Below are 26,853 nucleotides of genomic sequence, written 5' to 3'. Positions count from 1 at the left end.
TCAATAACCTCATATGCATGTGAAAGCTGGACAGTGAATAAGGAAGATCGTAGAAGAATTGATGCATTTGAGTTATGGTGTTGGAGGAGAATAATGAAAGTGCCATGGGCTGCCAAAAGAACCAATAGATGCATTTTGGAAGAAGTGCAGAGTGCTCTTTGGAGGCTAAAATGACCAAACTTTGTCTCTCATACTTCAGAAATACTTTCAGGAGAGACCAGTTACTGGAGAAGGATATCATGTTTGGTATGGTGGAGGGTCAGAGAAAAAGAGGAAGACCCCAACGAGATGGATTAGCAAAGTGGCAGCATCGATGGACTCAAGTGTGGCAACAGTAGTGAGGTTGGCCCAGGATCGGGCAGTGTTTTGTTCTGCTGTACATAAGGTCGCTTTGAGTTGGTACCAATTCAATGGCACCTAACAACAACAACAACAACAATTGTTTTTTAATCTTAATTCTTTGCATTATTTTTTAATGGTTTGCAGTGTTGTTACAGCTGTTAAGTGCCATCAAGTCAGTTCCGATTCATAGTGACCTCGTATAAGGTTTCTTAAGGAGCGGCTGATGTGTTTGAACTGCCAAAGTTTTGGTTACTAGTCCAGTGTTTATCCTACAGGACCACAGGTATTACAATATACTTCCTTAAATTTTTATTCTATTTACACCTTGGAATTTACTCAATGGCAGAGGGTTTGGTTTGGGGGATATACTTAATATTGTACCAAATAGGTCCATAACCCATAACCACATCTGTTACTTATGTCAAAATTGTCATATGTATTCCATCTATGTAAAATATAAACCCTACAATAGTTTCATGAATTGTTATTTAAATGGTATACGTTTTATAAAAAAGTTATGATGAAACAGGAAAGATTATTTTATATATTACAAGATACTTGTATTTTCTATTTTGAAGCTGTTTATTCCTTTTTAAGGATCAGAGTTTCTATCTGATACCAAGTTTCTAGAAATCCTGGTGGCACAGTGGTTAAGCACTCAGCTGCTAACTGAAACTTTGGCAGTTCAAATTCACCAGCTGCTCCATGGGATAAAGATGAGTCCATCGCCTTCAGTAAAGATTTACAGCCTTGGAAACTGTGGGACAGTTCTACTCTGTCATACAAGTGGAATCAAATGAATGGCAATGGCTTTGGCAATGGGCTATCAATTGTCTCCTAATGGAAGAACTTCCCTTAGTAATTCTTACATTGCATGCCTACCAATGACAAACACTTTTAGCTTTTTGTGTTTTTTAATCTGGAAAATAATACTTACTTTGCATCCATTCCTTTTTTTATCTATAAATTTTAATTTGTGGTTGTTGCTTAATATATAAATAGCAAAACATATACCAACTCAAAAGTTTCCACATAAACAATTTACTGACATTGATGATATTCTCTGAGTTGTGCAACCTTCTCACCCTCACTGCTCCCTAAGGTTTTAGCTAATCCTTCCAGTTGCTGTTGACAATCTGATCCTATATAGATCATTCTTAAAAGAGCATAATGCTCAAGGCAGACCTTGTTAACTAGTTAAGCTAAACTACTGTTTGATTTTAAGATGATTTCAGGGGACATTTTTGGTTTAAAGTTTAAAGATTATCTCAGGGCATAATTTTGAGGATTCATCCAGTCTCCATGGTTCCAGAAAGTTCATGGAAATTTGAAATTCTATCCTGAATTTCCCCCCTTTTGATAAGGGTTCTTCTATGGAATCTGGTCAAACTGTGCAGTAATGGTAAGCAGGCATCATCCAGTTCTTCTGGTCTCATGGCAAAGGAAGCAGTTCCTGGAGGCAATTAGCCATACAGCCCATCTCCTCCTCCTATTCCAAACTCTCCTCTGTTGTTCTAGGTGAACAGAGACCAATGGTGTGCCCCAGATGGCCACTTGCAAGCCTTTAAGACCCCAGGAATACACAACAAACTAGGAGGTAGAACAGAAGTACTAAACATGTTATTAGGTCAATTAACTGTAATATCCTATGAAACCATGACCCTAAATCCTCCAAACCAAGGAACCAAATCCCAAGAGGTATTTGGTTATACAGAAGCCACCTCAGCAGCTCCTTTTCATCTTTTTTTTCCCTTTTTGGTCATTGTTGTAAATTTATGCTGGACACAACCTTTGCCAATTCAACTTTTTACAGGTGTTCAACTTACTAACAGCAATTAAAATAATCACCTGTGCAACCCTACCCTCAGTGAAATGTGATGATTTTTCTAGTCCCCTTGCCCACCTGCCTTCCTCCCTCCCTTAACTAGTAACCACTAATAAACTTTGGCCTTTGTGTGAGCCTTTTCTTGTCTACATAAGTGAGGTCATACAATATTTTTCCTTTTGTGACTGGCTTATTTTGCTCAGCATAATGTCTTCAAGCTAGATGCATACTATATAGCATGTATCAAGACCTCATTTCTCCTACTGGCTGAGTAGTATTCCACTGTACGTAGGTACCACATTTTGTTTATCCGTTCATCTGTTTCTGGGCATTTAGGTTGTTTCCACCTTTTGACTATTGTGAATAATTCTGCAATGAACACTGGTACACAAATCTCTTTTTGAATCTGTGTTTTCAAGTATTTGGGGTCTATACCTGGGAGAAGAATTGCTGAGTTATTTGACGGTTCTTGGGTAAACTAGTACCAACTTAACTTCAGTATAGCACACACACAAAATCTACATACTATTCATCTATTCCTTTTGTTGTCAATAATTACGTCTTTATATTTCATGTGCCCTGTAACATAACTTTATCCTTGCCTTTGATATAACAAAAATCCCAAACCCACTCCCATCAAGTAAATTCCAACTTATAGCAACCCAATATAGAGTCTCTAAGACTAAATATTTACGATAGCAGACAGCCTCATCTTTCTCTCTCGGAGCAGCTGGTGGGTTTGAACTACCCATCTTGTGGCTAGCAGGCCAATATATCTAACCAACAGCATCAATAGGGCTCCTTGCCTTTTATGCAGTTGTTATTAAAAGACATTTAGAATTAGCAAGCATGAATATCTTATTACTAACCTTTATACTTGTCCATATATTTACCTTTATTAGGGATCTTTCTTTTCATGTACAGCTCTGAATTACTTTCTAGTGTCTTTTCCCTTCTATCTACAGGACTCTGATGAATATTTTCTGTGGGGACAGCCTGGTGGATATACACAGTTTCCACTTCTATTTGTCTGGGAATGTTTTAATTTCACTTTATTTTTGAATGAGTGTTTTGCTGGGTATAGTATTCTTGTGAGGTTTTTTTGGTTTTTTTCCAGCACTTAAAACATATGATTCCATTATCTTCTGCCTCCAGTATTTCTGGAGGGAAATCAGCACTTAGTGTTATTGGGAAGCCTTTGGGTATGGGTATGGCTCTCTTTCTCACTCACTGCTTTTAGAATTCTCTCGTTCATTTTTGAGAGTCTAACTTAATGTGTCTTTGAGTTTATTCTGCTTGTGGTTATCTGAGCTTCTTGGATTTATAGATTCATGTTCTTCATTGGATTGGAGAAATTTTCTGACATTACTTATTCAAATGTTCTTCTTTCCCTTTCTCTCATTCATCTCCTTCTAGAATCCCCATTATGTGTATTAGGTTTCTTGACGTCTAGTAATTCCACTAAAACTACTCTCAGCCTTCTTGAGCCTTTGTTCCTGTTGCTCTCCAATATCTGTAATTTTAACTCTTATCTATCTGATTCAATGATTCTTTCTTCTGCCTGATTAAATCCTTCTATTGTGTTTTCCCACCACTTACCCGTCAGTTTGCTGTGATGCTGGAAGCTATGGCACTGGTATTTGAAATACCAGCAGTGTCACCCACGCAAACAGGTTTCTGCAGAGCTTCCAGACAAAGGGCGATGAGGGAAAAGGAGACGTGGACCACTTCTGAATGACTAATAGCAGCAGAACATAGTCAGATACAGTGCCAGATGATGAGCCACTCAGGTTGGAAGTCACTCAAAATACAACTGGGGAAGAAATGTCTCCTCAAAACAGAAGAGACGACCATATTGACATGAATGGAGCAAAGCTTTCAGGACCTTAATATACTGATGGGACACGATTCGAAATGAGAAAGAAACATCTGATAATATCCATTAGTAATTAAAACACAAACTGTAAGAAGTATGAATCTAAGAAAATTGGAGTTGACAAAAATGAAATGGAATGCATACAGATAGATATCCTAGACATCAGTGATCTGAAATGGACTAGTATTGGGCATTATAAATATGAATCAAAACTCATATGATTTGCTATGCTGGGAACAACTAATTGAAGAGAAATGGTGTTGTATTCATTGTCAAAAAGAGCATTTCAAGATGAATTTTGAAGCACAATGCTGTCTGTAATAAGATAATATCCATATGCCTCCAAAGACCAATTAATACAACTATAATTCAAATCCAGAGACATACCACTAAAGCCAGTGATGATGAAATTGGAGAATTCTAACCACTTCTTCAGTCTGAAATAGATCTAACATACAATCAAGATGTATTGGTCATTGTTGGCTACTGGAATGTGAAAGTGGGAAACAGAGAAAAGGATCAATAGTTGGAAAACACGGTCTTGGTGATAGAAATGATGCTGGAGATTGCATGATAGAATTTTGTAAGAACAATGACTTATTCCCACCTCTTGCCTGCCAGTTTGTCATTCTGTTGTGGTTTGTGTTGTTGTGATGCTGGAAGCTATTCCACATCAGGGTCACCCCTGGTAGACAGGTTTCAGTGGAGTTTCCAGACTGAAAAAAGACTAGGAAAGAGAGACAGACTACTTCTAAATGTCTCACCACTGCAAACTTCATGAGTAGCAAAACATCGTCAGATATAGTGCTGGAAGATGAAAACATTAGGAACAGCATCAGAATATTGTCAGATACAGTGCCAGAAGATGAGCACGTAAGATGGGAAGGCACTCAAAATACAACTAGAGAAGACCTGTCTCCTCAAAGCAGAATTGACTGTGATGATGCGAATGGAGTAAAGCTTTCAAGACCTTCAACTACTGATGTGGCACAACTCAAAATGAGGAAAGAGCCGCAAACATGCATTAATAATCAGAACACAGAACGTATGAAGTAAAAATCTCAGAAAATTGGAAATTGTCAAAAATGAAATGTAATGCATAAACATTATATATATGGACTCTGGCCATTTTAAATTCAACAGTCATATGTTTTAATATCCTAGGAATGTCAAATTGAAGAGAAATGGTGCCGTATTCATCATCAAAAACAACATTTCAAGCTTCATCTTGAAGTATATTGCTATCTGTGATAGGATAATATCCATACACTTACAAAGAAGATCAGTTAATACCATTATTATTCAAATTAATGCACCAACCACTAGGGCCAGTGATGATGAAATTGAAAAATTCTACAAGGAGCTCTGGTAGCATAGTGGTTACGAATCGGGCTGCGAACCACAAGGTCAGCAGTTCAAAACTACCAGCTGCTCCACAGGAGAAAGATGAAGCTTTCTGCTCCTGTAAAGAAACCCTGTTCAGAAACAGAAACCCTGTTCAGTGTTGCTATGGGTCAGAACCGACTCGACAGCACTTAACAACAACAACAACAACCAACTGCTTCAGTCAGAAGTTTATCAAGAATGAAAACAAGGTGTTGGATAATTACTGGTGACTGGAATGCAAAAGATGGAAACAAAAGGATCAGTAATTGGAAAAACTGGCTTTAATGATAGAAATGAAGCTGGAGATAACATGATAGAATTTTGCAAGACCAGTGACTTATTCATTGCAAATACCATTTTAAAAAACACATAAAAGGCGATTATACACATGGACCTCACCAGATGGAATATATAGGAATCAAATTCACTATATTTGTGGGAAGAGACAATGGAGAAGCTCAATATCACCAATCAAAACAAGTCTAGGAGCAGACTGTAGAACAGATAATCAATTGTTCATATGCAAGTTCAGGCTGAAGCTGAAGAAAATTAAAACAAGTCCACAAGAGCCAAAAATATGACCTTGAGTATAGTCAATCAAAATTTAGATGTCACCTGAAGAACAGATTTATACATTAGACATTGATAATCCAAGACTAGAAGAGTTGTGGGATGACATCAAGAACATCACATATGAAGAAAACAAAGGGTCATTTAAAAAGACAGGAGAGAAAGAAAAGACAAAAATGAATGTCAGAAGAGATTCTGAAACTTGCTCTTGAGTCTACGCAGAGAAACTAAAGAGAATGGAAGAAATGAGGAAGTCAGAGCTAAGCATAAAAAATCAAGGGTCAGCTCGAGAAGACAAAATATTAAAATGAAACATGCAAAGACCTGGAGTTAGAAAACCGAAAGGAAAGAACACACTCAGCATTTTCAAGCTGAAATAACTAAAGTAAAAATCTAAGCCTCAACTCGCATTACTGAAGGATTCTCTAGACAAATTACTAAATGCAATAGAAAGCATAAAAAGAAAATGGAAGGTATACACAAAGTCACTTTACCAAAAAGAAATGGTAGATGTTCAACCATTTCAAAATGTAGCCTGTGATGAAGAATCAATGGTACTGAAGGATGAAGTCCAAGTTGAAGGCATTAAAGAAAAATAAGGCTCTAGAAATCAATGGAATACAAACTGAAACCTTTCAATAAATTGATGCCACACTAGAGGTGCTCACTCATCTAAACCAGGAAATTTGGAGGACAGCTACCTGGACAACCAATTGGAAGAGATCCAAATAAGTGCCCATTTCAAAGGAAGTGACCCAACAGTATAAAACAAAAAAATCAACAATATCATTAATATCACATGCAAGTAAAATTTTGTTGAAGATAATCCAAAAATAGTTGTAACAGTACATTAACAGGGAACTTCCAGAAATTGAAGCCAGATTCAGAAGAGGGCGTGAGACTAAGGATATCATTGCTGGTTAGATGGATCTTGGCTGAAAGTAAAGACTAGCAGAAATATGTTTACTTATTCTTTATTGATTATGTGAAGGAGTTTGACTGTGTGGATCATGACAAACTATGGATAACATTATACAGAATGGGTATTCCAGAATACTTAATTGTTCTCATTAGGAACCTGTACATAGACCAAGAGGCAGTTGTTCAAAGAGAACAAGGAGATACTGAATGGTTTAAAATCAGGAAAGGTGCCACGGTTGTTATAGTTTCACCATACTTATTCAATCTGTATGCTGAGTAAATAATACAAAAAACTGAATTCTATGAAGAAGAACATGACATCAAGATTAAAGGAAGATTTATTAACAACCTGTGATATGCAGATGATACAATCTTGCTTGCTGGAGGAGAAGAGAACTTAAAATACTTACTGAGGAAGAGCAAAGACTAAGCCTTCAGTATGGATTGTACCTCAATGTAAATAAAACAATTGTTTTCACAACTGGACTAATAAACAACATCATGATAAATGGAGAAAAGACTGAAACCGTCAAAGACTTCATTTTGCTAAGATCCACAATCAACACGCATAGAAGCGGTAGTCAAGAAATCAAATGATACACTGCATTAAGCAAATAGGTTGCACAAGACAATGTTCAAGAGCAAAGACATAATTTTGAGGACTAAGGTGTGCCTGACCCAACCCATATGCATGTGAAAGTTGGACAATGAACAAAGAAGACCGTAGAAGAATCGATGCATTTGAATTATGGTGTTGCACAAGAATATTGAAAGTACCATGGTCTGCCAGAAGAACAAACAAATCTGTCTTGTAAGAAGTACTGCCAGAATGCTGCTTAGAAGCCAGTATGGTGAGCCTTTGTCTCTCATGTTTTGGACATATTAAAGAGGACCAGTCCCTGGTGAAGGATGTCATCTTGGTAAAAAGAGGAAGTCCCCAAATGAAATGAATTGGCACAGAGGCCTCAACAATGGTCTCAAGTATAATAACAATTATGAGAATGGTACAGGACTAGGCAGTGTTTGTTCTGTTGTATGAAGTGTTATTGAGTCGGAATGGACTCAATGGCACTGAACACTTGTGTTTCTTATTTCAATTACTGTCCCTTTCCATTGCCATAGCTCTTTGTTTAGCTCCACATTTTGTTCTTGTATAGTTTCCGTTATTTATTTCTGTCTTTTTTCTGTTTTCTCTTAGCTCTTTAATTATTTTTTTTATCAGTGTATTATATTCTTCCTTTTTTGCTAATTTCTCCATTTTTGAGTGTCCCTAGTTGCTCTTTGAAGTTCTGGTGTGGTGCTGTGGGTTAATGAGGTCGACTTCAAAGTCGGTTTGAACTGCAAGATTAGCAGTTCAACCTCACCAGCCAGCCGCTCCTCAGAAACCCTAACTCACTCAATGGCAGGAATTTAACAACAAAAAAAGGTGCTCTTTAACTCTCTTTGTTATGTTTATTTGCATGTTTTGCTCATTATTTCTCAGTTCTTTGTGTCTTGTGATTTTTGTTGTTGTAGTTGGAGCACTGGTATTTTCAAAGGTACTGACTTTCTCAGTTTTCCCCACTATTTGGTGCTTTTCCCTGGACTTATTTTCTGCAAGAAAACTATAGATGAGCAGTCTTTGGTCTTTGCTTACCATTCCCTCTCTTTAGATTAGCTTTCTCATTCCCTGGTTTAATCAGGATTATAAAGTTCAAGCGCTCAGTTTTCAACTTTCAATCTTTCCATAAAGCATGCTGTGCTCAATCTGTCCACTACTGGTCACTGACATTCAGGTGACATATCGTTTATTCATCAATCTTTCCACCAGGGGGTGCAGCGCCCCATTTTGGTTATTAATCAGCTGTTGTTGTTGTTGTTAAGTGCTGTTGAGTCAAGTCTGACCCATAGTGACCCTGTACAGGGTTTCCAAGGCACAGCTGGTGAGTTTGAACCACCGACCTTGCAGCTTAAACTGACTTTGCAGTCTGACACACTAGCCCACAGTGCCACACCAGGACTCCCAAAAGGTCAGCAGTTCAAAACTACTAGCTGTTCCATGGGAGACAGATGAGACTTTCTGCTCCCGTAAAGGGTCGCTGTGAGTTGGAACCGACTCCACAGCACACCACCACCATCACTACCAGGACTCCCGAGGATAAACACTGGGCTGTTAATCCCAAGGGTGACAGTTCAAATCCACCAGCTGCTGTGTGGGAGACAGATAAGGCTTTCTGCTTCCATAAAGATTTACAACCTCTTTCCATGAAAATTCAAAGATACACTGTAGTATGTTGGTGTAGGTATGGACTTCACTCAAGATACCTGCCTGCTTCATAGCACACAGTGCGTTTAGTTTTTTTTTTTTCCCTTCAATGTTTTTGCAATCACATGTTTAGCCCTAAAACCTTACTCAGAGAGCCCCCTTCAGAGCTGCATGTTGCCTTCCTAATTTGCTCAAGATTTTCTTCACTGCTTTGTGGGGGCTAGCATTCACGGCAAGCACACGCCAACTTTCTTCTCGTTCAAGAGATGAAGAGGCTGCACTCTCCACAAGGACCGCTGAGAGATCTATCGCTAGTTTCAGAGGCCCAGGGGCCTTGTGGTGGATGGGGGAGCAGTCTCTACCTAAGTTAACCACCTCCTGACTCTACTGTCAGGAACCTTCTCTAGGCATTGGCATCAGTGGAGCAGCTGACAGTTACCAGTTAAGGAGAGTAGTCACACTACAAATAAACCACAGGAAGTCTACCTTATTGCTGTCAGAGCCCATCCTGTAATATGTGGGCTGTGAATGTGGCTTCAACTCAAAATGCCTGGTTCCTAGCACACAAGAGTCCTAGTCAGCAGTCCTCAAAGCTGACTGTAAGGAAAGCAGACAAACACAAACTGATCCCCAGGGAGTGACCCTAGTCCCCTCGCCCCTGCCCCTGGTAACCACTAATAAACTTTTGCTACATTTGCCTAGTCTAGATACTTCATAAAGGTAAGATAATATAATATTTGTCCTTTTGTGTCTTATATATTTCACTCTAATGAGAGCTTTTAATTTTATTTTGTTGTTGTTGTTACGTGCTGTGGAGTCAGTTCCAACTCTTGGCAACACTGTACAGGGTTTCCGAGGCTGTAAATCTTTATAGGAGCAAAAATCATCACCTTTCTCCCGCGAAACAGCTGGTGGTTTCGAACTGCTGACCATGAGATTAGCAGCCCGATTCGTAACTACTACTCTACCAGAGCTCCTTTTATTTTCGCATGAAATTAATTACCTCGTTTGTACAAGAACTACAACCCAGTTTCTTGGGCAGCAGCTCTGATCTCTGCTCAGATCTTTCATCTTTAGCTAACCTGCTTTGAATCTGTGGTGCAGATATGTGGTTCAACATCAGCAAGCAATGTGAACAGATACATCTGGGGATCTTCTCGAGCTCTTTTTCTTGCAGAATCCCATCTCTCACTCATTGCCATATTTTCCTCAGATTCAGTCTCTTATTGTCTAGGCCAGGAAGACTATAATTGTTCCAGATCCTGACTTTACCTGGCAGCAAATTAAAATTTCACAACTTGGAAACTCACTTAATACAACTCTTCTCTTCCAAATGTGAACTCACAGCAGAATCTGTCTACTTTGTTCATCCTCCCCAGCCTACAAGTTGCTGTTTTTTGTATTATGTCCAGAGTGTATAGTTGTAATCTACTAGAAAGGCTGGCTGGCTGTTAGAATTTCCTCATTCCTGGTAATGAAACTCCATAACGTATCTTAGAACTACCATTCTGCTGTGTGCCCTTTGCCTTATTTTATAAATGCAATAATTTAGGTTTCAAGAATTACTGCTGTCTCATAAAACAGCAACTTGGAAATTCCACCTAGCAAAACAATTTTGCTAGAAATGTAATTAGACTTTTCATTCTGTCAAATTTTCAGACAAAATTAAGTAACGAATATGAAGTTTGCAAATTATAATCCAACCTGATGTATACTTACCTAGCTCCCAAGATGTCCTTCTTGGCAAGGCATATTCCAGCTATAACTTTTACCCTCACGATTCGTGAATTTTCCTAAAATACAAAAATTTATATTTTATTTTCAAGCAATTTGTAACTTAGCTATGAAACATGTCTTTGAATATATATATATTTCAAATGAAGTCATTACACTGTGCAGAGTGCATGTTACGGTCTTGCAAGTCCTACCAAATGTTTGGACTGTTGTTATTGTTAAGTGCCGTTCAAGTTGGTTCTGACTCAGAATGACCCAGCATAGGGTTTCTAAGGAGTGGCTGGTGAGTTTGAACCTCCAACCTTGTGGTTCAAACTGACCTTGTGGTACTGTGCTCATCCTACAGCACCATATCAGGACTCCAAATGTCTGAATGTTGTTGTTTTTAAGTGTTGTTGAGTGGGTTCCAACCCATAGTAACCCTGTATAGAAACCCTATGTTGGTGTTAAGTGCCACTGAGTCAATTCTGACCCATAGCAACCCTGTGCAGGGTTTCCAAGGAGCCGCTGGTGAGCTTGAACCACCAACCTTGCAGTTCAAACGACTTTGCAGTCTGACGCATTAGCAGGGTCCTTATTCCAAGGAGCTGCTGGAGAGTTTGAAGCGCCGACATTGCAGTTCAGACTGACCTTGAGGTCCAGTGCTTATCCTATGGTGCTACATCAGGACCCCTCTGTTGTCGTTGTTGTTAAGTGTGGTCGAATCAGTTCTAACCCATAGCAACCCTGTATAAGGTTTCCGAGGAGCAGCTGATGAGCTTGAACCACCAACTTTGCAGTTCAAATGACTTTGCAGTCTAGCTCATTAACCTATAGCACCATACAAAGACCTCTTGGTGGTGGTGGTGGTGTGCCATGGAGTTGGTTCTGACTCATAGCGACCCTGTACAGGGTTTCCGAGGCTGTAAATCTTTCCAAGAGCAGAAAGCCTCTTCTTTCAACTGTGGAACAGCTGCTAGTTTTGAACTGCTTACCTTGCATTTAGCAGTCCAATTCATAACCACTACACTACCAGAGCTCCTTGTTGTTGTTGTTGTTGTTGTTAAGTGCTGTCAAGTTGGGTCCGACCCATGGCAACCCTGTATAGGGTTTCTGAGAAGCAGCTGGTGAGCTTGAACCACAGACCTTGTAGTTCAAACAGCTTTGCAGTCTGGCACATTAACCCACAGCACCACACCAGGATTCCCAGGGCTGTGCAAATAAGATGATATGAATTGGACAGCTTGCCAATACTATAAATAAGATGTATGGCACTCTTGTGGGGGTGGGACCTTGCAAACATGGTGCATGAAACAGTAACAAGGGAATTGGTCAGTTATGACATCCCGCTAGGCTTAAAATGAGCCATCCAAGAGATGCAGAAAGGGGGATCTCATTACCACCAAGTAGAGATGGGAGTAGAATATGTCCTTTGGGCCTGTAGTTCCTGCACTGAGAATATCTGAGACCCAGGTGACCTAGAGAAAGAGTGAGGTATACAATGAGAGCTATACACAATGATGAGCAGCAGCAGGAAAGAGAGAGAAATAGAGAACTGTAAAACCAGAGATGGTGCAAGATAGTAAGCAGCAGCTGTAGAGAAGCAGGGGCAGCAGAATCAGGAGAGCTGAACCATAAGGTGATAAAGCCATCAGGCAGGGAGGGCTTCCTGGCTCACAGAATGACTAAAGCACAGTGGGTGTGCTAATCCACAAACAAAGAGGGCTGAGAACCTCCCAGTAGTAGGCTTGCTGGAAGAGTGGGATACCCTGTCACGCCAACTCATAGAGTGAAAGGACTGAGTGTCTTTGAAGTAAGGCTTACTGGCTGAGTAGGTACCCTTGGGCCCTTCTTGGTGGAGCTAAAGAGGCTTTGAAACACTCGTTCAAGGGTCTGAAAGTTGTGCTGAGGAATTGTTTCCCAACACCACAATGTACTTGATCATTCTTTGACAGGAGTTAGGGCTGTCCTGTGAAAATTTCATGTAGAAACCATACCCTATCCACCCTAGAGTCCTTCTCTTGCCCTTTCAGACTTCTTTTTGTCACCAAAATTCTCAGGATATTTAAAAGGAACACAATTTTAGTCCCTCGAGGATGGCAAAACTGCCATTTTGATGTGGTATAAATCAAAGAGCACAGAAATCTTCATGGAAGGATTCGCGAGATAGGACCTTCAGAAGTGTAGAGTCCTAGATGGAGGCTATATCAGGAAACAACAGCTTCACATTCTGGTTATAACTTCCATCCATCACCAAATCAAATTTTATGTATAGTTGGTCTTACAAGGCATCAAAAATAAAGAGACTTAAAAATAGGAGAGGGGGCTTTGGACCCAGAGAGGGAAAGGGACTGTGGGCTGAAAACTGAGGGGAGGAGGGGGAAGTGCAGGGGGCGGGTTTCTGGGATATACCCTTTGGGTGGTTGATGATGCGTGGAGGGGATTGGAACCGTGACAATGAGATGATATACGATGGAATGAATGTAAAACTAAAGTCCCCCCATGTAAACTATCATATAATTCACAATAAAACATTAAAAAAAAAAAAAAAAATAGGAGAGGGGCAGAAAAAAAAACAGGAGAGGAAAATATGCCAAATGAAATCCTAGTTTTTCTGAGGGGAATATGATTGCCCCAAATCTGAAAGGATTTATATTGACCATCAGCATTAAATAAGTATTGATCTCTAAGAATGAATTCTGAAAATTAAAATCTTTTCTGTGATGACCTAGTTAATAAGACAGTTTTTAAGTGGGAAAGTATAATCAAAACTGATACCAGCAGTGTTCCTTGATAAACTTTTTCTTCTTCTAAACTCAGAAAAGTTCCCATGGCTTCCATATGACCTTAATTTAGAAATGATCATACCCCTCTAAAAAAAAAAGCTAATCCATCTTTGTGGAACTCGTAAGAGTCCTGTGTGACACTGTGGGTAATGTGCTAGACTACAAAGTGAGTTTGAACTTAAGGTCAGTGGTTCAAATTCACCAGATGCTCCTCAGAAACCCTATACAGAATCGCCGCAGGTTGGAACCAACTCAACAGCACTTAACAACAACAACAATTAAAGAAGAAAAATCTATGTGAACTTTTACTGAAACCACCTCAGAAAGACTCTTGAGAAAAATGTAAGAAACATTAATTAAAAGCAACTCCAAAAATTACAAACTACTCAAAGACATATTTAACTTTTAAACTTTCTCTTGAATTATCCATTGCAAGACTCAAAACCAAAGTTATTTAAAATTCTCTGGCTAGCTGATGTGAAGCAATATTGATTTTAAAAGCGTTATAAAATTAAATTTAAAATGCCATGTTTTAGGAGATAATATGAAACAAAACTAATACTTTAAAAAAACAAACAAACAGGCATACTGGTCAGAAAAACTGGAGAAACCCAAGACTATGGCACTCGATCACCCTTCAGATCTGGAACGGAACTCACCTACCTGGCACAATTTTCAGCTAAGCAGTAGATAGGTATGTATGGAGAACAACACCACCAGTAAGGTTTGCTCTCCATGGAATGGGCAATCGTTCAAGATCAAAAGGGCAACATTTATCTAAGGAGAAAGTTGAAACGGGATGGGAAGGAAGATGGAATAGAAACAAGAACGACAAGAAAGAAGCAGAATAACTTTTGTTGCATCGAGGGGATTATCATCACTGAGACAAAACAAAGTGTTTGATCTGTTGCATGTAAAACTGATGATTTTGTCTATAAACCTTCACTCAATTCACAACAGAAAAGTTAGAAAGAAAAAAGAAATGCAACATGTTTCCATTCATTTTAACTTCATTTCCCTTGAACTTTTCTGGTAGAAAACTATCCAGATTGGTCTTTTTAACATTCATATGCAGAGATCAAAGTCTCTCACATTTTTGAAAATAAAAGACAGCAGTGTCAATGTTGCAACTAGAGACAAAACTCATTACTTTTAGAATCACTATTACTAAAAGTCAAGGAGCTCTGGTACTGCAGTGGTTACAAATCTGCCTGCTAATCTCCAGGTCAGCAGGTCGAAACTATCAGCAGTTCTGTAGAAGAAAGATGAGGCTTTCTGCACCTGTAAACATTTACAGCCTAGGAAACCCCTATACTGGGTCGCTATGAGTTGGAACTGACTGCACAGAACATAACCACCACCTCTGCCACACTAAAAGTCAGTGTGCATCATTAGAGAGCTGCCAGAAAAGTAAGTTGTATTCAGAATTTGGAGAGGACCTGGAACAAGAGATATCATCGCTGACATCAGATGGATCTTGGCTGAAAGCAGAGAATATCAGGAAGATGTTTACTTGTGCTTTATTGACTATGCAAAGGCTTTCAACTGTATGGATCATGACAAGCTATGGATAACTTTGCAGTAAATGGATATTCCAGAACACTTGACTGTACTCATGAGGAACCTGAACACAGATCAAGAGGCAGTACTTCAAACAGAACAAAGGGATTTTTAATGGTGTAAAATCAGGAAAGATGTGCACCAGGGTTGTATTCTTTTGCCATATTTATTCAATGACTATTGTTGTTGTCAAGTGCCATCGAGTCGGTTCCGACCCATAGCGACCCTATATAAGTTTTCCGAGGAGTGGCTGGTGAGCTTGAGCCACCGACCTTGCAGTCCAGCACATTAACCCACAGTGCCACACCAGGACTCCATATTCAATGACTATGCTGAGCAAATAATCAGAGAAACTGGATTATATGGTTAAGAGCATGGCATCAGGATTGGAGGAAGACTCATTAACCACCTGTGATACACAGATGATACAACCTTGCTAGCTGAAAGCGAAGAGGACTGTAAATAAATGGACGCATGTGAATTACAGTGTTAGAATGCTCCTTAGAAGCAGGAATAGTGAGACTTCATTTTGTATCTGGGACATGTCAGCAACAATTAATCCCTGGAGAAGTACATCATACTTAGTAAAGTGGATGGTCAACGTATGAAGAGGAAGACCCCCAACAAGATGGACTAGCCCAGTGGCAGCGACCATGGTGAGGATGGTGTTAGACAAGACAGTGTTTTGTTTCAGTTGTGCTACTAGTTGGAATCAACTCAACAGCACCTAACAATACACTAGTTGCCATCAAATAAATTCTGACTTATGGCGATGTGTCAGGTTAGAACTGAGTTCCAAGGGATTTTCAACGGTTGATTTTTCAGAAGTAGATTGCCAGAACTTTCTTCTAAGATACCTTTGGGTGGACTCAAACCTCCAACCTTTTAGTTAGGTAACAGGGGAGCATATTAACCATTTGAACCACCTAGGGATTCCTAACTATTCTTTTATCTCTTGTCATTGGAAAAAGAAAAAAAAAAGAAAAACCCTGGTTTTCATTCTCACACATTTTAGGAGAACAGGTAGAGTACAAGAAGTGCTGGTAGTGCAATGGTTAAGCAGTCGGCAACTAACAGAAAGGTTGGAAGCTTAAATCCACCCAGCAGGTTCCAAAGGAGAAAGATCTGGTGATCTGCTCCTTTGTGGGTCACAATCTAGAAAAGCTTATGGGGATGGTCAATTCTGCCACAACGGGGTTGCTATGAGTCAAAAATCTGATCCCTTTCTCATTATACTTCACAAGCCAACCAATGGCACACAGCAACAAGAGGCAGTGTGTGGCTCTTCAATGCAGACTGTCATTCCACTGAAAGTAAAGGAGAAGCAGCCCTCTCTCCTAATTTATGTTTTGTTACTCTCTTCATCCTTCTCCCATCCCTCTGTTGCCCTTTCACTCTTATCCCTCACTATCACCAGTTTGGTTTTTTTAAAAAATACACTCTGTATTTACTTACCTCTGATTTCCATACAAATTGAGTTCCCTCTGCCTGGGAAATTTTTCATGATCCCTGACTATTAGTTTCCTGTATCATCTGAGTAAGAACACTTTTAGTTGCTTTTAGTAATAATATAATTATTACATATTAATAATGCAATTATTAATATGATTTAAATGCCTGTGAATTATGTCCACTGGAAAAATCAGGATATAAAATGTTATATTCTATAACTGAAAAGACATGTATTCAGATAGATAAAATTTCAAGGAAACATGCAGCAATGAAAATAGCTATTAAAAGTAATCACACCATGGAGGCTTTTATTTTACTTTATAAACTTTTGGTAAATGTTATATTATCTTTATATGTTTTCTTTAAAAAAAAAGAAAAGAAAGAAAAAGTATGAAGAATGATCTATCTTTCCTTTAAAGCCTAAACCCAAATGCCATTTCTTCTAAGCCCCCCCAACCCCCACCCCCATCCCATGGAATCAGTGAATCTTCCCTTCTCTGTTAGAGGGTCTTTGATAGTATACATACTATCTTGTAACTGAGGTAATACGTTATGTGTCTTTCTCCACTATTAAAATGGAGAGTTTTTGAAGTAAGAGCCCTTTTCTTCGTCTTTGTATCCCCTATAGAACCCAGCAGGATACTTGGCACACAGTAGGGCAGACACATTGTTGATTAACAAACAAACCTTTCTGATCCCCTTTCTCACTACACTTCACAAGCCAACCAATTCCGAAGGAATCAAAGATTCTCTGCAGTTTCCCTCTCTAATGCCAACAGGAATGTTTCTTAGGCTCAAGATCATTGCCAACCTACTTTAAATATAATATTTTAAAAATATAAATACCAACCATTTAAAAAATGTTTACCATAATTCATGAACTCCTACACAATCATCTTTTCTACCTTTCTAAGTTTTAGAAAAAGATTACATTTCTCTCCAGGTTAGAGTCCTTTTAGCTAATGTTGTTACAGACCAACTTAAACTTGCTTAACAGAGTTCATGAAAATGCCTGTCAGCAAATGTATCTATGTGTGCCTAAAAATTAGGGTTCCTGTTGTAGCACTGTGGGATAAGTATTGGACTGCTAACCACAAGGTCAGCAGTTCAAACCCACCAGCTGCTCCTCAGTAACCCTAAACAGAGTCCCTATGAGTCAGAACCAATTCGACGGCCTGTAACAAGAATGAAACCACCACCACCACCAGCTAAAATTATAGGAATGAGATGCAAGTTCCAACCTCTTTCTCAAGATAATATCCCCCTGTCCAAAAAAGAAAAAAGGATTATAATATTTCCAGAAAGTTTCACTGAATTAGTAAGCTAATTTAAATTATTAGTTAAAAATAACTGACAACAGCTAAGTGCAGTGTGAGCTTGTTGAATTATACAGCCAATCCATAATTCAGTCCTTTCTCGAAAAGGCAAACTTTTCTACATTTTTAGATTCCCAAACACTTTTGCAATTTAGAATCCTTCATTAACAATACTATTTAGCAAAAAAAAAACCACCCCCAAACAGTCATTTAGTGGATTCAGACTCATCAAAACTCTATAGGACTAAGTACACCTGCCACAGGGTTTCCGAAATTGTAAATCTTTACTGAAGGAAACTGCCACATCTGTCTACCATGCAGTGGCTGGTTCAAACCACTGCTCTTTTGGTTGATGAGTGCTTAACTATTGTGCCACCAGGGCTACTACTATTAAAATATGGATGTCCCCTCAGTGGTCTGATGAACTGAAATGCTTAAGTGATTTCCACTAATATACTACATTTACTAAAAAGCATCATTTAAAAGGGAAACACACACACACATATACACACACACAAAATCAAATCAAACCTGTTACTATACTCAGTTCAACACATGGCAACTGTATGTATGACAGTGTAGATAAGGTTTTCTTGCCTGTAATTGTCATGGATACAGATTGCCAGCCCAACCGAGGCCCGACTGGGTGGGTTCAAACTGCCAGCTTTTAGGTTAGTTGTTGTTGTTGTTGTTGTTGTTAAGTGCTGTTGAGTCAGTTCTGACTCATAGTAACCCTGTATAGGATTTCTAAGGAGCAGCTGGTCACTTTAACTCACCACCCTTTTGGTTAGCAGTCCAATACTTATTCTTATAGCACTATACTGGGTGAGTAGATTGTGTGTGAACCATTTCCACAATACAGGGGCCTCGTTTAAAAGGTATGTTTCTTAATATGGAACAAAACTAAAGAAAAATAAAAAACATGCTTACTGGTGGGCTAGAGACTGTTAAAACCCAATATAATGGCTCTTGGCCACCTTTTAGTTCTGGATCTGAACTCAGCCCCATGGTTCAATTTTCAGTCAAATAATAGACAAGTCTACAAGGGGAACAATGGAGTCCTGGTGTGGTACTACAGGTTAATGCACTGGACTGCAAGGTGAGCTACAAGGCTGGCAGTTCAAGCTCACTAGCCACTCCTCAAAACCCTTACACAGGGTCGCTATGAGTCGGAACCCACTAGACAGCACGTAACAGCAACAACAACATTTGGGGAACAGAAACTAGGGAGATGTCCACACCTTAGAATAATTAATCATTTGTGGTCAAAAGGGCAGCGTTCACCCCAGGACAAAAGTCAGAGGGTTAGAGAGAAAAGGAAGAATGGATTCAGCAAACACACGGAGGAAGCAAATAAGTGATGTCACATCATTGCGAGGACTACAATCAATGACATGAAACAAACTATGTCTCAATTGCTGAATGGGAAACTGATCTTCCCTATAAGCTTTTACCCAACTCACACTAATCAGTTTTTTTGTGTTTTTGTATTTTTTTTTTCTTCAAAAAGAACCTTATCAAAATGAATGAAAACGACTGAATGAATATATATATATGATATAACTTAAAATAAAATTATAAGCTGTGTTAAAAAAACAAATTTTTTAATATGATTTCTTAATCTACACACAATTCATTCAAATGTGAGTAAGCAAAGGAAGGACACCACAGATTATCAGTGTTTAGGGGCCTTCTCATGTCTCAAGTCACCACTGGATATGGGGATTCTTTGTACTATACATTCAATTTTTTATCAATTTAAAGAAATAAAAATATTATTAAATCTGTCTGGGTGGGGTTAATGAAAGGAGATGGGCATAAGTCCCTTGTGGTACAATAGTGAATAATTGTTATCAGGACTGACTGCAAGGGTTGGAAATGTAAAGGTAGACGTTTTGTAACAAAAAGAGGGGAGTGATTGACTTTGCAGTCCAGGAGCAGAGGTCCCTAGGACCATCAAGGGAGAAGAGCAAAGTGTGGGACCCTACCCAGAGAAGCAGTGATGCTGGAGATGGAGGCAGAGACGATGACGTAGAGAGATGGAGCAGCTGGGGGCTTTAGACCTAGAGAGGGAGAGGGGCTGTGTGCTGACGACCAAGGGGCAGGCTTGCAAGGTATGCCCTTTGGTTGGTTGATGATGCAAGGAGGGGATTCTAACCATGGCAATGAAATGATATACGATAGGAGGAATGTAAAGCTAATGTTCCCCCACGTAAACTATCACATAATTTATAATAAAACTTATAATAATAATAATATATATATATATATATTATTGTTAAATTAACTATATTTATCCACCTCTTTGGTCACATGCAGACTCGTGAGAAGTAGTTGAAAAGAGCATGGCATGAAAGAGTTGCCAAAAAAGTAATAGTGGCAGGAAAGAGCTCTGAAAGATTCCGACATATTAATGCTACTTAAACTGTATGTCTCCTCCTTTGTCTACAGTGAAGAAAGGTATGAGAACTTTACTCCCAGATCCTATATGAGGCCTGGGCAGGCAGGGTTTGCTTCTGTCAAGATTTAGTAGGTCTAAAAATGTCAGAGTATGCACTTCTTAATTACTTTGTTGTTGTTGTTGTTGTTGTCAAGTGCTGTAGAGTTAGTTCCGATTCATAGTGACCTTGTATAGAGTTTCCGTGGGTACCCTACTGATTGTGTATTGCATTAGTTTTGTCACCATCTTATATATGTGCAAACTGTACTTTCAAACTGGCAGTGGAGACTCAATTCTTCCCTTTTTATTTCCTTCCTTTCTTTCCCTTCCTCTTGCTTCAATTAGAGTTCAATTATAGTTAATAGAAATATTTATTAGACCCTTAACAGTTTTAAACAGAAAGAAATGAATACAAGGAATTAAGTGTGGGCTTGGCTTGTAGAGACCAGGAACAACATCATAAAACTGGCCCACCCAGGAAGTTGCTACCCCTGCCCCATGAGGGTAAGGAACGAAGAGTCACCAACAGAACTGTTGACTTTAAGAACAGGAAAAATATACCTTATAAATGCAAGCTAAATATTTCTACTTCTTTTGCAACTTCCTATCAATACCCATAAAACAAGTTGCTAGACAGTGGAACACTTTGGCAGAAAAAACTCAGCATCACCGTGACTATGTATGTCAGCAGAGAAAGTCAAAGACAGAAGAAGATGTGTCCTACCTCATTTTCACCTTTCAAATTTCAAGTAAGTGCAACTAATTGGGGGTACTTATTTCCCATCCTGAACACTATATATAAGGGAGTCAGGGAAACACAGGGTTTTGCTTTCCAGCCTCCATATACCAGAGAAGTCCACTAGAAGGAAGTTGGAAGAGATGCAGAATTCCAGTCCGCATGTCCGCCACACCCCTCCCTACCAAAGATTACTGGGAGTTAGTAATCTCAAGAGATATGAGAAAATGTGGTATGTTATATTAAATGTCTTCTTTAGTTTGTTAATGCTTTCGTGCTTGTGCAAAATTCTGCACAGGAAGCCAGGGCCATTTCTTGCTAGAAAACACTTGTATGTAGAAGAAGAGCTAAAACACACGGAAAAAGTGAGAAAGAAGTATTATGATTTAACCTTTAGAATACTTTAAGACAAATATGCTCATACAGTGTAACTCACTGGCTGTTCAATATATAGTGGTTAAATTATTATCCTCACTATTTTCTATTCTATTTCCATTCATTGTTCTCCTTGTTTCAGTTTCAAATTTAAAATAAGAATCCTCTCCTTTTGCAGCAATAGCAAAATTACCTTACTTTGAAACAACAGCAGAGGGCTGCCTATCCCCAGGCTAATCTGTGAGTTTTAGCAATGACATGGTTGCATTGTTCAAAGTGTGTGGTGTGTGTAATGTTTTCAGCCCTCTTTTGATAGTTCTTGTTATTAAGTGCAGTGGAGTAGGTTGCAACTTATAGCAACCCTGAAGACGGTTTCCAAGGAGGGGCTGGTGAATTTGAACCACTGACCTTGTGGTTCAAACCAACCTGGCAATCCAGTGCTTTATTCCATAGTGCCACACCAGGGCCAGAAAGTTAGTGGTAAATGATAGTTATGAAATGGCAACCTCTAGCAGAACACAAAGGAGCTCTGGGAGCCTAGTAGATACGAATTGGGCTGCTAATTTCAAGGTCAGCAGTTCAAAACTACCAACTGTTCCACAGGAGATGAAGCTTTATGCTCCCGTAAAGATTTACAGCCTTAGGAACTCTATATAGAATTGCTATGAGTCAGAACCGACTCCACAGCACATTACCACCACCAGCAGCAGAACACAAGGGATTTTTGTCTTTCCCACCAGATGGTGAACTCCTTAAAGGTTGAGACTGTCTCTTCTTTATTATTCCTAACACAATGCAAAATACAGGGGGAAAAAAATAAATGTGATTGAATGAACAACTCAAATTACAATGGCATAAGGCAAAGGCAGTTCATCCTCATGTCGCCTATATCCTAGCTTCCTCTCTTCCTCTCTTGCTCACAATGCTAAAACACAAAGGGAAATGGAAGGAAATCGTAATCATGGAACTGATGGCCAAACCTCAATCTTGCAAATAGGACAGGTCTCACACGACAGGAAACTTCCCAAAAGTACAAATCCTTCAGCAAGCTCAGGAAATACTCCTATCTGAGGGTGGAGTTTCTGGCCTTGCGTCCCAGTTGCTGACTGACACACATTTATTTCAGTTAAGCAGAGGGGTGATGTGAGAAGATCACTGAAAGTATACCAAGAGGGAGCTAATAGACAGTGGATGATAGCTTTGGCATTTTCACACATTTATTTCAGTTGGGCAGAGGGGTGATGTGAGAAGATCATTGAAAGTATACCAAGAGGGAGCTAACAGACAGTGGATGATAGCTTTGTCCTATGAACAATCAGCTCTGCTGAAAGTGGGGTCAGATGGGAAATCTGGAATAGCAAAGCTTGGCTCTGAGTAACAACTACAGGAAAACAAAGTCCAAAGCCAGCATAATTTGCTTGGCAGGTGGCTTGGGGTTATCTGTAAAAGGTGACTCCTATAATAAGGTGGGAGTCCTGGTGTGGCACTGTGGGTTAATGCACTGAACTGCAAAGACGATTTGAACTACAGGGTCGGTGGTTCAAGCTCACCAGCCACTCCTCGAAAACCATACACAGGGTCGCTATGGGTTGGAACTAACTCGATGGCATTTAAGAACAACAACAAATAACAAGATGAGAGAGAAGACTGGCAAAAGAAAACTATCATAGGTGTAATGATGCAGGACTTTTCCTCTGATCTCTTCTACAGAACAATGGGGACATTAATTAGCTGGAGAACTATCTTCAACCATAACGTGATAACTAGTGTTACTGAAGGACTACCAGAAGCTGCCGCCATTTTTCCACTACCATTTTGCTCCTCTTGCGGCAGCTGTAACTAAGAAACTACATTCTAATTGCGTCACATAAACATTCTTAAAATACCCTGACATAACTTGTGGGCATTAACAAATTGCCCACTCTTTATAAACAAACTTTTCCAGAGTAATATAAAAGGCATTTGAAGACATAAAGTTACAATTACAGGCTCAAAATATAAATAAATAAATAAACCAAATCGATTGCCTTGCAATCAGTTTCCAACTCAGAGTGAACACTGCCCCATACGGTCTCCAAAGCTGCAATTCTTTAAGTGAGCAGGCTGCCACATCTTTCTTCCTGGAGGGTTGGTGCTTTCAACTGCTGATCTTTCATTAGCAGGCAAGTCCTTAACAACTGCAGCATCAAGGTTCCTTAATAGAAGGTGTCTAAGTAATAAATCTAAATCATTATGTTGTATATACAGTTAATTGAGTCCATCTTAATAAATGGTATATAGGACGGCTTGGTCAGTTAACAAATGCTGCAATATTTGTGTGTGGGTTGTTTTGTTTTGTTTTTTAATTTGACTTGTTCACAATTACACAGTCTTTTTTACTTAGTCATTCCCATTTTTGAGGTAATCAGAAAAAACAGAAGAAAGGCATATCTCATGTAAAACCGAACCTTTTTTGTTGTTATTTGTTTGTTTTTCAAAATAGCCTTATTTAAGGCATACCCTGCACAAGTTATTTAGCCGAGAAAAGAGAACTGTCTTCAAATCTTGTAATTGAACTCACTTTTCAAAATAAATACTTTTAGGAAGTTCTTCAAAGTTATTCTTGTTCAGCTTTGTTTTTAGTATCAATGAAGAGTGAAATATACAATCAGCACCTAATACTGACACTTGTTGCTAAATAAGAGAATGAAGACCTATCTGTACGCGCTCTCAACCCATTCCCCAGTTCAGGGGATTTCAGATAAAGAAGAAAGTTAAAGGCGATTCACTTGAGAGTTTCCAGGTCAGAGTCCATAGTCAGTGGAGTTTCATCCAGAACAGGCTAATCAACACCTGGGATGCTAGCTTCGGGGAATGTGCCCGCCCCCACCCCATTCCCTGGGTTTGCTCGGTCTGGAACTTGTTGTCCCCCTCCCGCCTCGGCTCTCACGCACACTTGGCCATGGGCGGTGGAAAGCAGCTAGCTGGGTGATGAGCGTCCCTCCAGGCACACACCATCCCTAACTGCCTAGGCCCCCTCAGCACTTCCTGAAGGAAACTCACAAGGAAGACCCCGGCTCTAGGGAGGAAGGGGGTGTGAAGGCAGCCCAGCGAAGAATCAAGCCTGAACGCGCAGGGTAGCCTCCACAGCGCCCCTCGAGCCCACACGCAGGGGGAGGATGGGCTGACTGCGGACTTGTTGGCTGTGGCCCGGCCGCAGTTGCCTCCTCGACCGGGTTGATGGGCAGCGCGATGGGAAGCCCGCCCAGCAACCCCGCGATCCCCGCACCTCGTCCTCCTGGAGTCCGAACACCTCCATCGCGCAAGTTGCCATTTCTGAACGGTTCCAGCAAACGGGACGCACTCGCCCCAGGCCAGGGCTCGAAACTGTAGTGAGGAGAAGGAGGAAGGGAAGGAGGCGGGGAGCAGTTGGAGGAAGAGGAGGAGGCGCGCCCCCACGGCAACAGCGCCTCCCCCGGCGAGCCGGGCTAGTGCAGAGCAGAAGGAAGTGCGGTGGGAAAAGGCCAGCGACGCGCTAGCTTCCCGGGCTGAGCGGCGGCGCGCCCTTCGCCTGCGTTCCGGGAGGTTGGTGGCTCATGGCCAGCTTGGGGAGTTGTGCAACCCCAGATCATTGCGCTGAATAGGCCTGGGAGAACGGCAGCCCCTACCTTAGGGAAACAAAGCTGCGGTTTTCCTCAGCAACGAGTCATACTGAGATCCGTCCATCCAGCGTCTCAGACTGGTGGGACCAAGCAAGCGTCTCAGACTGGTGGTTGCTGGTGGTTATGTGCCATAGAGTCGGCTTCCGACTCATAGCGACCCTGTACGGGGTTTCCGAGGCTGTAAATCTTTACGAGTGCAGAAAGCCTCATCTTTCTCCTGCGGAACAGCTGGTAGTTTTGAACTGCCGACCTTGAGGTTAGCAGCCTGACTCTACGCTACCAGAGCTCCTGGAACTAGATACTTAGAAACAGGAGTGCATTTCTCCCCAAACAAAAAGGTAAAATAATAATGCTAGGTTCTCCACTAGGAAGTTGTAAAGGCTGTTGAGAAAAGCCCAACCTCAGAGTGCAGCAGCAAATGGAGAGACCCAAAGAGCTGAAATCCTCTCCACGTGATTTGCAAACACTGTGCCAATTGATAAACTGTTTCCTGTCGTATGACCTGCCCATCTTTAAAGCCCACCAACAATGTCCAGGAGTCCTGGTGTGGTGCTGTGGGTTAATGTGCTGGACTGCAAAGTCACTTTGAACCATAAGGGTGGCAGTTCAAGCTCACCAGTCTCTCCTCGGAAAGCCTATACAGGCTTGCTGTGGGTCTGGATCAATTCGACTGCACTTCACAAGAACAATAATGTCCATCTGCCACACTTGAACCTTTAAGCCTGTTTAATTAAGAGATGACCCGCTGTCAAAAAGGAGGAGAGAAATCAATGAATGGAACTTTCTTTCTGTACCAAGTGATTATTCCTTTTTATATTCACATCTGATGGGTTTTAGAGTTCTTTAGTTACAAGAAGACCCCACACATACACCAAATAAAGAACCCCCAAAAGAGTGTGGGAAAAATAAACATACACTGTTTAAGTCAAAATTCTACAGTTGCTGGAGAAACTTTGCAAAATTCTAAAATCTCCAAATCGAATTAACTTTTAATTTCCATAATTTTGTTATACTTTAATTGTGTTTGGAGGTTCTATTTGATATGCATTATATCAGAATTCAATTAATACTTAATCTAAACAACTATATGTATTAGGCAGAAAGAGATTTCAATAAGTGCAAAAGTAGTGGGAATTATTGACATCTCAATGGAAAAAGGAGTCTTGGTGTAGTGTTGTAGGCTAATGCACTGGACTACGAAGTCATTTGAACCACGTCGGTTCAAGCTCACCAGCCACTCGTTGGAAACCCTATTCAGGGTCACTATGGGTCAGAAAAGACTCGACGGCACTTAACTTAAACAACAACAAATGGAAAAAGGAGCGCTAGCTTGGCACTGTAGGATAAGCACTAGACTGCTAACTACAAGGTCAGTAGTTCAAACACACCAGTCACAAGGTCAATGGTTCAAACTTACCAGCCATTCCTTGGAAACTCTAAACAGGGTCACTATGTTGGAACTGACTCCAGGGTACTGAACAATAACAATAAATATAAAAAACAAATTTTTATAAAGAAAACAAAGGTAAATTGCTACAATTTGATGAACTTGTCCTATACTCATGAAGGTAGTAATTCTAAATACCAACAGAGAGTAAAGAAGTCTTCACATCAAGTATCAATGCTATCCCCTCTGTACACAGGGTAGATAAGGACAGGCAACTTAGAC

The 26,853-nt window shown here is 40.0% G+C and overlaps 1 protein-coding gene across 1 annotated transcript in view; it reads right to left on the bottom strand.

Moving 5' to 3' along the window:
• NEDD4 (neural precursor cell expressed, developmentally down-regulated 4, E3 ubiquitin protein ligase) overlaps nucleotides 1-24,922 on the bottom strand; it is a 148,170-nt gene extending 123,248 nt beyond the window's left edge. The window contains exons 1-2 of the mRNA XM_006831623.1: nucleotides 24,812-24,922; nucleotides 10,885-10,958 (exon numbers count right to left, since the gene is read on the bottom strand). Of these exons, the coding sequence (XP_006831686.1) occupies nucleotides 10,885-10,958; nucleotides 24,812-24,856 (119 nt within the window). The 5' untranslated portion in view covers nucleotides 24,857-24,922. The remainder of the gene's footprint in view (nucleotides 1-10,884; nucleotides 10,959-24,811) is intronic.
• Nucleotides 24,923-26,853: the final 1,931 nt, after the last annotated feature.

This window comes from Chrysochloris asiatica, unplaced genomic scaffold (genome assembly GCF_000296735.1).
Source record: "Chrysochloris asiatica unplaced genomic scaffold, ChrAsi1.0 scaffold00004, whole genome shotgun sequence".
Taxonomy (NCBI): Eukaryota; Metazoa; Chordata; class Mammalia; order Afrosoricida; family Chrysochloridae; genus Chrysochloris; species Chrysochloris asiatica.
The sequence above is the reverse complement of the archived record's forward strand: the minus strand, read 5'-3'. Positions and strand labels throughout refer to the sequence as shown.